At 36.7% G+C, this 14225-nt stretch overlaps 4 protein-coding genes across 5 annotated transcripts; 3 read left to right on the top strand and 1 right to left on the bottom strand.

The window, feature by feature from the left end:
• The first annotated feature begins 796 nt into the window (after positions 1-796).
• twit (target of wit) lies at positions 797-5458 on the top strand. The gene is made up of 3 exons (XM_017233368.3): positions 797-1036; positions 4481-4696; positions 4785-5458. The coding sequence occupies exons 1-3, from the start codon at positions 967-969 to the stop codon at positions 5000-5002; spliced, it is 504 nt and encodes a 167-aa protein (XP_017088857.2). The 5' UTR covers positions 797-966; the 3' UTR covers positions 5003-5458.
• LOC108119925 (uncharacterized) lies at positions 5440-6213 on the bottom strand. The gene has a single exon (XM_017233367.3). It carries the CDS (start codon positions 6210-6212, stop codon positions 5466-5468), a length of 747 nt encoding a protein of 248 aa, XP_017088856.2. The 5' UTR covers position 6213; the 3' UTR covers positions 5440-5465.
• Positions 6214-7702: 1489 nt separating this feature from the next.
• Positions 7703-9467, top strand: LOC108119928 (UPAR/Ly6 domain-containing protein bero). Of its 2 annotated transcripts, none has more exons than XM_017233369.3 (3): positions 7703-7880; positions 8327-8503; positions 9104-9467. In XM_017233369.3, the coding sequence occupies exons 1-3, from the start codon at positions 7820-7822 to the stop codon at positions 9310-9312; spliced, it is 447 nt and encodes a 148-aa protein (XP_017088858.2). In that variant the 5' UTR covers positions 7703-7819; the 3' UTR covers positions 9313-9467. The 2 variants fall into 2 exon arrangements, with proteins under 2 accessions (XP_017088858.2, XP_070133193.1); XM_070277092.1 differs by lacking the exon at positions 9104-9467 and adding an exon at positions 8566-8725.
• A 1619-nt stretch (positions 9468-11086) lies between these two features.
• LOC108120017 (UPAR/Ly6 domain-containing protein bero-like) lies at positions 11087-13783 on the top strand. Its single transcript, XM_017233499.2, has 3 exons — positions 11087-11257; positions 11316-11492; positions 13397-13783. Exons 1-3 carry the CDS (start codon positions 11197-11199, stop codon positions 13603-13605), a joined length of 447 nt encoding a protein of 148 aa, XP_017088988.1. The 5' UTR covers positions 11087-11196; the 3' UTR covers positions 13606-13783.
• The last annotated feature ends 442 nt before the right edge of the window (positions 13784-14225 follow it).

Below are 14225 nucleotides of genomic sequence, written 5' to 3'. Positions count from 1 at the left end.
ATGCGCTGAAAAGTTGAAACTCATAAAACATTTAGCTAAGTTTTCAACCATTTTGCTTTGGTGTGACCATATTGGAAAGCTATAAGCTTTTGTAGAATTAGTACCGTTGCGTATTTAAAATGGGTAGTATAAGTTTAGTAGTAACATCTTTTTAAATTTATTTAAATTTTATAATAATTCATTTGAAAGTATTGCAAAATTAAGCCAAAATTTATAAAGAAAATGGAAAATGAAAATTTCAAGGTAAAAGTAAAAGGTTATATGAGTTTATTTATAGATATTATCGTACTTATTGTACCAGAATATTATTAAATTCTTTAAATTAGCCCCACGTTCTTTGTTGCTTATGAAATACATTTTTTATTGATTATTTTTGAAATGTTTATTATATGAAATTCAATAAACCCTATAGTAAAGATGGTGCATAGCCTATGTACATATATAATAATAGCATAAAATAAACCCAACAGTTTCATTGATAAACTATACAAAATATTACCAATCTAAAACTTCAATTAAGTTGCATTATACTCCCTCAAAGAAATTACCAAAAATAAAAAGAAATGCTAAAACTCTGAGTAAAAACAAAAGTCAATGTCTGGCCAACTGTCTGTCGCAGAGGCACAAAAAAAAAAAGGATACCATGAAATAAGGGTTTGGGGGATTCCCTAGGAGCGACGTCAACAACTGCGCTGCCTTTTGTGGCAGCAGCATCAGCAGCGCTGCGACTGAGGCCTTTCTGGCTTTCAGAACATTGGCTCTTGGGGCTTCGGCAAAATCCACAGTCGTTATTTGGCCGAGGAACCGTCTGCATCGCGCGCAGCTCTCGAAGCTTTCGATTTTTTGCAATAATTCGCACTACCCTCGAAGGATATACACAGCATAGATAATTTTTCAAAGGCGCCAGCTAGTCGCATTCCGCATCCCGAAAAGGATTTCGATATACATTCCAGAAAGAAGGAAGCCATGTCCGCCATGTCCATGAAAGCCCTTTTGGCCACAACATTCTTGCTGGCCAATGCCTGGACCATCACAGGTGAGAAATGTTTGCGTTTTTTCACCTCAAGTGTCGATCAGTTAATGAAAACACACACATTAGTTTAGTTGTAAACAGTGGCATTCGAAATTTGGTAAAAGTGGTTCATAATTGTGTGAATAAACAGAGAAAAATATTCTTAATAATTATATTTAAAATTTGTGCTCAGTGCACCTGTAATTCCATCTGCCCTCCAAGGTCAGAGATCCGCATAAAGTTCTCAAAACTTATGGTTTTTAAGCACAAAGCCCATGAATGAAATTTTTGTTTCCAATTTTCCGCACATTCTTGTTTATGTAGTTTTAGCTCGTGATTTTACGATTTTCCCTTGCGGTGTTTATTAAAATTCTTTCAAATAGTTTTCTTCGCCCATAAAGAAATGGCTTACAAAAATTAAAAATCAAAAAAATATATTTTCAGGTGAAATCTAATAAATTAACTTAACACATTCATGGCTTTTCGCGATTTGATTTAAGATTTATGTGCGACACTTTGCTTAGCATTCAAAATGATGGAGGTTCGTGCTGTTTTTATCTGTCATAAACAAATTAATATCGAATGGGGGCTATAATGAAATATTAATAGGGGTGATGTGGCCCAAAAATCGGGGAAGGTGTTTGGTTTGGCGTGAAAGGAAGAAAAACAAGCAAATTCCTTGAAATGATTTATGATACTATATAACATTTTTCAAAAGATTTATGCTTTGTAAAGTAATTTAATTAAGGTGGAAAAATTAAGAAAATATTCCATTTATCACAGCTCTCTTGGGAACACTTTTTCTGGTGCTCTTGGGGTCATTGCTTTTCAATATTTTGTTGATTTTCACGCTTTCCAGTGATTGGCAACCTGTACGCCTTATAAATACAAATATTCCTATCCATCTGCCAGACATTCCATTATTTATTTTCCCAGACATATCTGTGTTTCTCACTCGATTTCGCAATCCGAATGATGTACAATTTTGAATGCAGTTTGCACATTATTCATGCCCCGATTAGCGTTTTCAAATCGGTTGTAAAGACAAGAGCCATTGATGATTGTGATTGGGTCGTTAGGGGCTACCCTGTTGCTCTCAATTAACTTGGCTATATGTCCTGTAATTATCTAATTGCTTTGATTTTTTGTTGTCTTTTTGTTGTTTGTAAATCTGGATTTACGAGTAAACGACACTGCGCATGTCCAAGTGGCGCCAGGATGTCGTCTGCTCCAGTTTCCCGCTGTCTTTGCCATTTGACAGCCTCCGCCACCCCCCATCTGCGTCAGCCTCTGGAAACTATGTCAGAGTCTGGCCGTGGTCTTCTTCCTCGGGGGTTAGTTCTTCAGCCCTGTAACCCCCAGTCAATACAATGAGTTGCGTAATTTAACGAAACTGATAATGAGAAGCTTCCATTCCGGAAGCGGAGATTGTCCTGACACACATCCGATCCGTATCGTGTCATATTTTGTTATGGTTGCACTTTGTTTTTATGGGGGATGTTTAATTTGGTTACACTGTTTTGAATTTCTGTGCCTTCGGGGTTGTTTCAAACTACCAAACAAAAGTCAGGTTCAGGGGTGTGGAGTGCAACTTCCTTCAGACAAGTCTCAGCTTTCAATTACCAACCAAAAAAAAAAAGAAACAACTGAAAAGAAGCCAAACCAGGCCGAGGCATATGCGTGACCTCAGCGAATACTTCCAGAATGGCAAGCGGGGGCGACCCATGACAGACGACCTTGGAGTGAAGCTATAAACTACACTGAAAAATAAGTGTATGTTAGGGAAAATCGGTCTTAAACAAAGGATTTGAGTACGCCATGCACAAAGCTGTTAAGGAAATAGAAAGTAAAGGTTTAAAAAGGCCTTTAAAAGAACCCCATGTATATTCTTAGTCTTCATCTTCTTGCTACTTAATTGAAACTATTCCCATATTATTTAGTTAAAGAAATATTTAACAAATATTATTATAAAATTAAGTATTATTTAAAGTGTCTCTTTGCCAACAAGAAACCTTTTACCAACAAAATCCTGAATCGGTATAAGCCAATTACTTGAAATTCTTCCAAAACTATTTAAAGAAAACTCAAGAAAGCTGCTTAAGAGAATGATGAAAAATAGTCCTAGCTTGTTTATGTACATGTCCAGTTTAAAAAGGGTTAGAGCCTCTAAAACCCCCAACCTCCAACCACTAAAACCTCAGACACGCCAAGGCCGTGCCAATTGAAAGCCTTAGAACACGTATACGTAATATTCCCGGGTCTCTGGCTCCGATGTTATAATGTAATTTGCCAGAGAGGAGTTGGAAAAAGTAAAATATAAATGTTTTACAGTCAATATTTGACAGGACAGCACTCCTAGTTCCCTTACCTCTAGGACTGTGTGTCTTCAAGGTGCCGAAGTGACCCTTTGGTTTCTTGGTCCTTTGGCATGTTGGCGTTTTTCTCTTTTTGGTATTAAGCAAACAAGGCGAGTCCTAGCACTTTCGCCTGCCAGGACATGCAAATATATTCCAAGGACACAACACGATCTTGATTTACTGTCATGGCAAATCACGCCAACTTATCAACCCAATTAGGCAAAGTTTGCGGGGTAAACTACTGGTAATAAATTAGTTCTTTAATTCATTCACTAATTAGAGTTCTATTAATAGTTGGGAATCAGTTTGATACAAGAAATTTAATTATGGAGGTGTGAAAATTAAATGGGTGTGTGGTGAAAAAGACGCGTGAAAAACAAATTATAATGAAAAGGCAAATAAACAAATAAGCCAATATAATCTAATTAAAAAGGCTGGGAAAAATGTAGAAGAAAACACCATAGTCTTTTATTTAGTGAATCATTTTATAGATTTTTAGAAAAAATCAAACAATCTTTAAATAGAAAATGAAAGAAAGATCAATCAAATGATTAAACTCACTGACTTTATCAGGTGAGAATAAATGAGCCAACATTTTCAAAGAAATACATTGTTTTTCCGCCTGAGATGCTTAAGGAAGGAAATACAATATTTCTAAACAAAATTTGGTCAAACAAACCTAGCAGACGCTTTATAAGAGGAATTAAATAAAACCTTAATTTAAAATTATTTAATATGAGTAGAATATATTTTTCTTGCAAACACATTATTCCCGAATTCTTGTGCTAATGGCCGCACAAATTACTTACCATTTTAATCGCGTCTTCATGCTATACGCAATCCGTAATAAAATTTGTTTGTGGCGCCACCCTGACTGGCCAGGCGTCCCCCCCAAAAAAAAGGGGGCGGCACATGAAGTTCACAGATGACGATGATGTCAACTCCTGAACAATCCTTGGCAACGAAAACTTCCCAAAAAGAAAACTATGTCACTGATGTTATTTTTACTTTGCGAGCAAAAGTTTCATTGTCTGCTCTGGGTGACCCCGTGAAAGGTCATTTGAATCTTTTTTGTCTCAAAACTAATGGAGTGTTTTTAATTTTATTTTAGCATCTGGAAATGAGCAAAATAATCGTCATCATTTGCAATGCTGGCACTGCAGCTCTGACACTTATGGGGCCGAGGACTTCTGTGATGTGACCTTCCAGGAGGACAATATACCCAATGATTTGATCCGGGAGAGGAACATCAATTTGCTCAGAACCTGTAATAGCACTATTAATTCGGATCACGAGCGACCTGTGTGCCGGAAAACTGTAGAGGAGAGTAAGTCAAGTCCATACTTTATTTAATAGAAATTATTATAAAAAATGTTTATTATTTAAACTGTATTATAATTTTATTTATTTTTCAGATAATGGTAAAATAATAACCAAACGCTTCTGCTACTACACCAACAAGTCCGATGCCGTGGATCTCTGCAATGTCACCACTCCGGACAAAAATGTGCGTCGGATTTTCTGCCAGGATTGCCTAACCGATCGCTGCAATGGAGCCTATCCGGGAGTGTCCTTCATGGAGATTATACTCCTCCTACCCATTCTGGCCCTAGTCGTACAGTTGGCCAACTAAGGAGACTACCTTGGGCCAAAAAAACACACACACCTCTCTGCATTCTATTTAAGTTGGAACGTGATATTTTGCCTGGCCGCAAGTGCCCAGCTGTTGCTGATTAATTACTTAAGTTTAAATCGATTTAAATAAGTTTAGTTTCGGGGCTCTAGGTCTCCGCACTCATTTAGCCTAAATTCCGGATGATATTAAAGGTTTCTTTATAAGTTCTTTGTCAGTGTTTGCCAAGCTCAAAGCCCATAAATTCAAAAAAAACTTAAACTATACAAAACTTAAATAATCAATAGAGTTTAGAAGTCCAAAGTACAGTAAACACTCACTAAATAGCCTAATTGAATGTAAAGAACACTCGCATATGTAATTATCACAGTTGCTAGAAAAAAAACCCAACTCAAATCGAATAACTATATAGCACTTCTATAAAGAAACACACCGAATAAAGTATACACTACACATTTGACTTTTAAAGATATCCTAACAAATCGATGATGGCCTCTAGAAGTCCTTGTTTTGTGGGTGAATCGAGTCCTACATAGAACTCCTCCATTTGAAGACTCTGCCAGAGCTTGGCCATATACCTGCTGAAGTCCGGGCTGGTTTTTCCAAAAATTTTATAACGATTATAGATCATTAACTCTGTTTGGACCATACAATTGTAGGAGTCCCGATTACCGGCTATATAGAGCTGATAGCAAAACGAAGCCAGTTGACCTGCATTTTCCAGCTTATATAGTTTACGGATGACTTTCTCCATAATTTGTTTTAGTTTCTCCGGCTTAAAAAGATAATGAAGTCGCTGGGAATGTCTGCCGATGGCCAGTTGCCATTTTCCCACCTCATGGTCCTCCGCCTCCAGAGCTTGTTGGAAAATCTCAGTTGTATTCAGGACCTCGAGATGCTCACGGATGTTTTCGCGTATAAGATATCCTTGCAACTGCTGGCGTAGAGTGATATTCCTCTCCGGACGACACAAAACCCGCACCACCGCCCCATCCAGATCATCCATTTTGGACACATCATTCGGAAAATCAGCTTTCAACTTGCCCCAAGTTATGGCAGCCAGGGAGAGCTGCTCGGAAACGGTCCCATTCAGATTTTCGATCAGTTCCAGCATCTTTTTGGTGTCGTAAGTGGCCACTTGAGTCCCCAGAGCATCGATAACTTCCACAACGAACAGCGCCGAGATTAAAAATAACAATATTGTGTTCATTTTGACGACTAAAATGCAACTAAACTAGGTTCTAATTTAGATTATCATCTATTCGTGGCTTATCAGAGCTTTCGATTCAAAAGCAAAGTGCTTTCTTGATTACTCAAGCAATCTCATTCACAATTTTTTGTTGTTCGAAAAACCACAAGTTTCTATTTTAAAGTTGTAATATATTTCATCACGTTTTAAACTGGTTAAAATGTGGACCCTTTTATGGCGAAATCGCCATAAGTGGGTTAATAATGATCCGATAATCAAATGTTATACATTCCTGATCTTAGATCTTCGAGAAGCACAATTCTACATAAAAACCTGGCAAACTCAAATCTGACCCAATTTTCCCAAATGTTCAAAGGGGTAACATCATGATTTTGGCCAAAAATCTACCACATATTTTTCTTCCTTCCTTTTTCATAACATTTTAATGCAGATTTAAAGTAAATGGAACCCTGATTCGTGAAAATTACTATTGAAAATGGCAAAAATATTAGCTAAGAAGTGCCTAAAAAGTTTCAATTTTTTCCACTCAATAGTCTTAACTTGGTCAAATTATTATTTTAACATTTCAAAGTTCTATTTAAAATCACTGATCGCCGAACGTTGTATTATCGACAGTGATGTATTCATAAATTGTTATACTTTAATCTTTAATCTCGCTTTAAGTCTATTTAAGAAGAAAGTGTGTCACTTTCATAGACTCGTGCCCCCTGTAGTCACTGGTTTTATGTATTTAGTCTCACTAATCCGTAGTGACACTCGGATAGCCATAGAAGTGGAATCCAATTAGTCGACCTAGATACGAGGCAATGCAACCCTCACGGATGTCCTGCCATTGTCCTTGGTTGCTTGGCAGTCGTCCATTCATGAATCTGGCCCAGCTGGCAATTTCTAATTAAATGTATGCAAAATAGTGTCCTATCATCAAGATACGATCGTGCTCAATGAGATAAAAGAAATGGATTTATTTTTAGTTGCCTTCGTTGCACATTTTTGTGGCATACTTTTAGGAGGGCATGAGCCCCATATCTAGATAATAACTCACTCAATCTTTGGGAGCCAAATTCAAACAAGAGTTGCACATTTAAGCTTTTAATTATCGCCTTAAATCGTAAACTTAGAACTGTCACTGTTCTGGGTACTGGTGTAAATAACAATTTAGCAGGCACCTGTGAATGAATCTGCTCCTGAATCATCCCATTTGCTCCGAAGTGATCTTCCCTATTTTTCCGGTTTAAGTTTTTAGTTTTGTCTTAAATTCGTTGCAGCTTAAAAATAGCCCTATTGAATCAACCACTTGGATGTTTATATAAACAACGCTTGAACAACATTAGAACCGGTTTTCCACAGCAACATAAAAAAAAAACAAAAACAGTTTTTCACTCAAAACAATAAGGCGCATTTCCCCCCAATTGATTGAGCAACTGTTGGAGTGGGGCAGCCCATTACAACTCACTTCGAGTCGCATTTGCCGAACGTTTCAGTTTCGATTTCTGTCAGAAGAAACAGACGTTCAGCAATCTTCGTTCGAGGCGGTTGGAACACGGTTGAAACAATTTAAAAAAAATATATATAAACAAGTGACCAAATATTCCAAAAGTGCTTATATAATGGTGTCCGCTCTGAAATGCAGTTTGGCCGTGGCCGTTATGATCAGTTTGGCCTGTTCGGGTGCGTTGCATTTGAAAGTGATTTGTTTTGGGCGTGGAAAGCGGGTTTTCGTTTATTGAATTTCAAGGACTTAAATAAAAAAGATGCAGTTTTGAAATCCTTGGGATTTTTTTTAACAGAAAACAGCATACACTAAATCAAAAATATAAGGAAATTGAGTTCTTAGAACTGCATTTTCAATGCAGTAATAAAACATTATCATTAAATCTATTTTTATAAATGGCTCGTTTTAATCTAAGATAAGAAAGGTGATGGTTAAGGTTGTATTTCTAGAGAATTTTTTTGTATAATGTACAATAAAAAGTAGGAGATTCAATTTATTACTAAAAGCAGAAGACTAAATAAACATAAAACAATGAATTATATTCTTAAAATTTTAGAAACATTGACTGTTTCTTTTAAAGAATTATTTTAATAATTATAATATTCCTTGATTTCCCCCTTAGCTTATGCCATCAAGTGCTACCAATGCGAATCGCTGACATCACCAAAATGTGGTCTCAAATTTGAGGCAGATGACAATCTTCTGATCGATTGCTCCCGGATTGGACCTCCCCGGTATCTGCAGAATTTCTTCTCCCGACAAAACGCCACTGGCTGCATAAAGAAGACCCTCGAGAGTGGTAAGTTTCTTTCTCTCTGTATAGTAATTCAAATCAAGACCCAACCCGTTTAAACCCGAAAGGTTAGGTCGTACCCCTGAGATCATCGTAGGAAATTTGTTTAGATCAGATAATCAGACTCTGATGTCATGCGTGACTTTTCTGTCATGATTTCTCCTCACGTTTCTTTCCGACTTGTTTATGTATTTTTTATGTGTAATTACATCAACCCTGAACCCTTAATCGGAGTCTTTTTTGAATAGTTATTAAGGCAATAGAGCTGTGACGTTTTTGTGGTTTGAAGCCCCACCTGTTTCTCACTCTCGTTTGCATTTTCGAATTTATTTGCATCTGAGCTTTGTAATTTATTGCAGCATTTCAATTGGGATAATTTTATTTATATATTTCGCAACGATGAGATCAGAGGAGCCACAAGGGGTTCAGCAAATTGGGATCAACATTTTTGCCACAATTAGGTGCAGTTGATTCATTAAAAAGCAAACATCCGACGCGAAAACAAACAATTAACACGTTACAATTGTCCCAGAGAACAATCGGTTCATTTGATGTTCAAATAGTGAAAGTTGTTTACCCGAAATATTAACCCGACTTTCATTTCAGTGACCGGACATCCCCAGATTGTGAGGACCTGCTATTTCGGGGACATCAACAATGTCCAGGCTGGCTGCCAGACGGATCCTTCCCTGCCCTTCGTCAAGCAACTGGGCTGTGATGTCTGCTCCAAGGATGAGTGCAACGGGTCTGCATCCCTGGCCCCCATTGCCGGCGCCATCCTGCTCTTCTTCGGCGTGGCCCGTCTCCTGGCATAGATCTTAAGATCCTAGCTCATAATTATCCTAATTTGTATTCCCCTCAGTAATTAAAAGACAGCCTTAATGAAAAGATCTTGTTTTTTGTAAATTCATAAAATTTATGTATTAATAAAAGAAGGATACAACCAAATCCTAGCAATATGCCAAAATAATGAATTTTTATATCACATGAACTACTACCAGAAGGTTTTTTACAGAAAACTTTACTTCATGAGTACGTTTTTCCCTTATCATTCGTAGTTTCAAAAATAAACATGTTTTGAATATTTACTCTATTTGTAAATGTGCCCAAGCCCTTAAAAATAATCTCACTTACCTACGTGAGTAAGCTTCCAGGTAGAAAAATAAGTCAATCATTAGTAGACCTTGTCGAATCGCAATTTTTACGGAGAACTCATTTCTCAAAGAGTCATCACATAAAGTACATATTTTTCAAACAGTTGCGGCTTTGTGACTCAGAACTCCCTTCTCAAACAACTCATTTATATATTTTTCATAAATTTTTGAATGAAACACCTGGATGGAATTCAATTAGTATGTGCACCCACATCGCCAACGAAAATTTGAGAGTTCAGACAAAAGGTCGGGATGCGGGAAGTGGGATTTATGTTTGTCTGCCACTTTAATCTCATTTAATTGGGTTCAATTTCATTTGCATCACAAGTTCCCAGTTCTACACGCTCTACCCTTCGGAAACGACTTTAAAAAGTGTTAACTGCAATAAACTGCTTAAGCAAAGTTCAAGAACCTGAGAAAAGAGCGTAGATCGGAAAGAACTTCCCCCAGATGCAGCATGTATGTATAATTTCTTGACAGCAGACTCCACCCCCGCCTGCCCAATTAACCCAAACTCATTTAGCATAATTTGAAAAATTACTTAATTGAAGAAAATAGAAATTTGTGGGAAAGCCACTTAAATGCGTCAGTGTTCATGTTCCAAATTAGGAAACAGAATACTTGTACAGAACAAAAAAAAAAGCCAATTTAAGAAAAGTAAATTAATAAGAGAGTTGAATACTGAGTGCATCCTAAATTATCAATTAAATTAATTGGCAATAGTCATTAAAAAAGTATTTTTAATTAACCAAAGCTTAAAAGAATATGTTTATGTATTTTAGAATAATTTTAAAGGCAAAGCGCTTCGGGTGTGTACTTTATATAGTATTGCTATAAAACAGCTTTCGTTAACAAATGACAATATCCAAGTCTTGTTAATTGCTGTGATTTGCACAATAATGAGAATTTTACTTTTGACTGAGTGAATATTCGAGTATTTTTGTGCAAAACTGCGCATTAGAATGAAAAAGTCAAAAATGGCAACCGGTTTTGCAAAAAAAAAATAAGTCACTGTGAATTCGAGAGACACCGCTGGAATTCTAATGGACACACAAGAAGTCCCATTCAATAATAATTACACAATACCCCGAAAATATAGAACATAACTCAAAGAGTTTGCGGCATTTTTTGGGCGTCTAAACAAAATAAAAATAAACAGAAAACACAAAACGTCTGACATCACCCAAACAAGTTGGCAAAAAAAAATTCTTGATATATTCATGCGTATATATCTGTATATACAATTTGTATGTCAAATGGTGGGACAAAACAAAAAAAAACATTATGCCAGCTTCTACAGAATTTTAAAAACACTATGCAAGCACGCAACGTATACGTAATATTTTCACTCAACGCCAGCGAATGAGGGGGCAACTTTGAGTGACTTTGTGAGTGAAACAATTGATGGGGGACCGGACGCTTCTCGACGCCAAGTAGTGGCCAACAGACGCTCGCCGACCGTCGTTCCGTCAAGGTCTGTTTTTTAATAATATTTCCCACACACAACCAACCGAAACCCAAAGAGTTTCTTTCGAATCTGGAAAAATGGTGTCAAGTGTAAAGCTTTTCCTGGGTCTTACCATTTTGGCCACTCTGGCCTGCACCGGTATGCCAACTTCCGGAGTTCTCCCGCCAAATTGATCTGCAGATCTTTGCTTCCACAGGCTATGCCATCAAGTGCTATCAGTGTGATTCCTTTACGACTCCCCAGTGCGGCGAGAAGTTCGAGGCTGACGAGAAATTGCTGTTCGATTGCTCCAGGATTGCCCCGCCGCGGTTTCTCCAGAGCTTCTTCCCCGTCCGCAATGCCACGGGATGCATGAGGAAGGTCATCGAGACGGGTGAGTGTTCGATCAAAATGACAACTGTGATCTCATCGTATTGATCGCCCCCGCTCTGAAGGCATCACATAGCCAATTGGCTTGATTAACTCTAATCACCGTTCAAGAGTAGTGATACATATACGATGTTTGGCCTTTGACATCTTATTTAACATTTAAAATGTTTCATTTTTATGTTTTTCTTAATCAGTTTTGAATTTCAATGAGTTAAAACGGTTTTTTGATAGGAAAATGCATAGCTTTGATTAGTTGATGTGACTTTGATGTAGATGCATATTATTTTCTAAAATTCCTATTCAAAGCCCCAACAATTTATGACCAATTTTCCTATTTTAATTTTCCTATCACGTATGAATGAATGAACAAAAAAATTGAACAGCAGAGCCCCTAATGCAGTGGACTTGTTAGAGACTAAAGTTTATTTTTAGAAATTTTCAAAATATTAAAGTCTCTATTGGAAGCTTTCCAGTTTGATATGCGGCATTTTTCTGTAGATTATAAAACCCCACAATGCAGAGAGGAAGTAAAACATCTATAGAAAGTAAACCGATAGTGGAAATACATTTCTTTCCCCATTCATGCTTTCTTTTGCTTCAATTATCAAGGTTTTTTAAGCTGACATTACTCATTTCGTTTTCCATGAAGGGCTAATGATAAGTACTGAACCCAGAGGAGATTAAAACCTATCCCACAGTATATAAAGGGGCCCATTATAAATTCATCGTCAGCCCAGCATATTAATATCAATGGTATTTGAGTTATTTGCTTGATATTTTCAGGCAATTTATTCGATTGCCCAGTAATTGCCATGCATAAATATTCTCCAGAGCCTTTTAATTCGTAGTTCTCGTTTGTTGTCTGAATAATTAATGCGGGTTCTGTTTTTTTCAAGTGTTTTTCATAGATTTCTCTTGGGGGATCCGCGTAGTATTTATGCTCAGTGACCGCGACATCACCTCCACCATTATTTGTTAATTGCATTAACATTCAAGCCACGCCTCAGTTCTCATTGCAAAATCATTTGAGGGCGGACAAAGGGAGTGACAGCTTCAATTAACTCACAGGCAAAAAAAAAAAAGAAAACAATTAATTAGTCACAGCTATTCATAGGACTGTTCTAGATCTTAATCACTTAAGTGAAGAATAAAAGTGTTTTTTTTAATAGTGGGTAGGTAGTTAAAGGGTAGGTAGTAGGTAGTTCCCATTTTCTCAGTTGATGTTCTCCTTTTACGATTTTTTTATATTATTAGTCTTTAAAGTATTATACTCTTAAGAAAGGGAGGCTATATTATTAGCAGAGGCTATATATTTAATATTCGTAGAAGTGGGTGATACTTCAGTGAATGGTGACTCAGGCCACTATTTTTTCCAATTTTTAAAATGAATAACTTAAAAAATTTGCGAAAAATCTATATAAAGTATTATGGTTGAATATTTTATATGCTAATAATAGAAAATGTGTCTCGAAACCATTAAGAGTACATCCCGTTTCTTAGAGTCTATTATTTTCTTAGCACTGGCATTTTCACTAATTTTAAAGGGGATCTACCGGAAAAATCCGAGCTGTTTTACTCATCAAAATCGGATTGTTGCGGTTGAGAGTTTTAATTGTTTTTTGAGTAATGAAATACAACCAAAACGATTAGGAAAACTGTAGACTACTAAATGGAAAATTTTAAGCTATAAATAAAACGAGTATCTGGAATTTACAACAATTAATTTTCTTGAAAGCACGTACAAAGTCAAAAATAGAAAAAAAAAAAATATATGTACATCAAAAGTATTTAACGGATTAAGCTAAAAATATAAAGAAACTGAAACTTGAAATTGTTTAAATTCCTAATTGTACACCTGTTATATCTTTAAGATTTAAAATATCTAATTTCTTATACTTTCTCCAATAGGAATCGGCAAGAACCAGGTGGTGAGGAGCTGCTACTTTGGAGATATTAGCAACACACAGGTTGGCTGCCAGGCCGATCCTTCCTTGCCATTCGCCAAGCAGCTTAGCTGCGAAGCCTGCCCCAAGGACGAGTGCAACGGATCTGCATCCATTGCTCCCATCGCCGGCGCTATCCTGCTCTTCTTCGGTGTGGCCCGAATCCTGGCCTAAAGATGAATTGTGGTCGAGTAACCCATCTACCCCATCCATATCTTAGATGTTGTGAGCATGCTACGATAAGAATCCCCTTAAGGATACGCTTAAATCACTTTTTGAATCTCTGTTAATTGTTATACACCTTTCGCTTCAGCAATAAATATGTGAATTTCAGTTTTTTCTATCACCCAAATGATGATTTATATATGAACTTCCTACAAACTTTCGCAAAGACAAACAAATGATTGCAAACTGAATCATTAGGCTTATTATTCATAGGCTTGTGGTTTAAGGAAATTACATTTTTAGGAATGTTTGAAATGATTGTAGTTTTAATCCAGTAGCCAAGCTAGTAAGATCTATTTAAAAAAATATTCCTTTTTGTTAAAAAACACAAAGCTTAAAAAAATTCGAATTAAAAATGTTTCCAATTGTAAAAATAATCCTGACGGTCGGCATTTTAGCCACTTTTGTCTGCCCTGGTAAGGGACCTTCGGCACAAATCATTCGTTTAAATACGCAGATATTTCGTTTTTTAGGATATTCTATTAAGTGCTACCATTGCACTTCCGTAGTGAATCCCAAGTCTTGTGGAATGAACTTCCTATTTGCCAATCAGTCACTTTATGACTGCC

This window comes from Drosophila bipectinata, chromosome 2L, assembly GCF_030179905.1.
Source record: "Drosophila bipectinata strain 14024-0381.07 chromosome 2L, DbipHiC1v2, whole genome shotgun sequence".
NCBI classification, from domain to species: domain Eukaryota; kingdom Metazoa; phylum Arthropoda; class Insecta; order Diptera; family Drosophilidae; genus Drosophila; species Drosophila bipectinata.
Note: the sequence above shows the minus strand (reverse complement) of the source record. Positions and strands in the feature narration are given on the sequence as shown.

Excerpts from the sequence above, each read along its gene's own strand:
- twit (XM_017233368.3), top strand. The coding sequence starts at position 967 with ATGTCCGCCATGTCCATGAAAGCCCTTTTGGCCACAACATTCTTGCTG. Across the intron at positions 1,037-4,480 it reads CAATGCCTGGACCATCACAG|CATCTGGAAATGAGCAAAAT; the intron begins GTGAGAAATGTT and ends ATTTTATTTTAG. Across the intron at positions 4,697-4,784 it reads CCGGAAAACTGTAGAGGAGA|ATAATGGTAAAATAATAACC; the intron begins GTAAGTCAAGTC and ends TTTATTTTTCAG.
- LOC108119925 (XM_017233367.3), bottom strand. The coding sequence starts at position 6,212 with ATGAACACAATATTGTTATTTTTAATCTCGGCGCTGTTCGTTGTGGAA.
- LOC108119928 (XM_017233369.3), top strand. The coding sequence starts at position 7,820 with ATGGTGTCCGCTCTGAAATGCAGTTTGGCCGTGGCCGTTATGATCAGT. Across the intron at positions 7,881-8,326 it reads GATCAGTTTGGCCTGTTCGG|CTTATGCCATCAAGTGCTAC; the intron begins GTGCGTTGCATT and ends TTTCCCCCTTAG. Across the intron at positions 8,504-9,103 it reads AAAGAAGACCCTCGAGAGTG|TGACCGGACATCCCCAGATT; the intron begins GTAAGTTTCTTT and ends CTTTCATTTCAG.
- LOC108120017 (XM_017233499.2), top strand. The coding sequence starts at position 11,197 with ATGGTGTCAAGTGTAAAGCTTTTCCTGGGTCTTACCATTTTGGCCACT. Across the intron at positions 11,258-11,315 it reads GGCCACTCTGGCCTGCACCG|GCTATGCCATCAAGTGCTAT; the intron begins GTATGCCAACTT and ends TTGCTTCCACAG. Across the intron at positions 11,493-13,396 it reads GAGGAAGGTCATCGAGACGG|GAATCGGCAAGAACCAGGTG; the intron begins GTGAGTGTTCGA and ends TTTCTCCAATAG.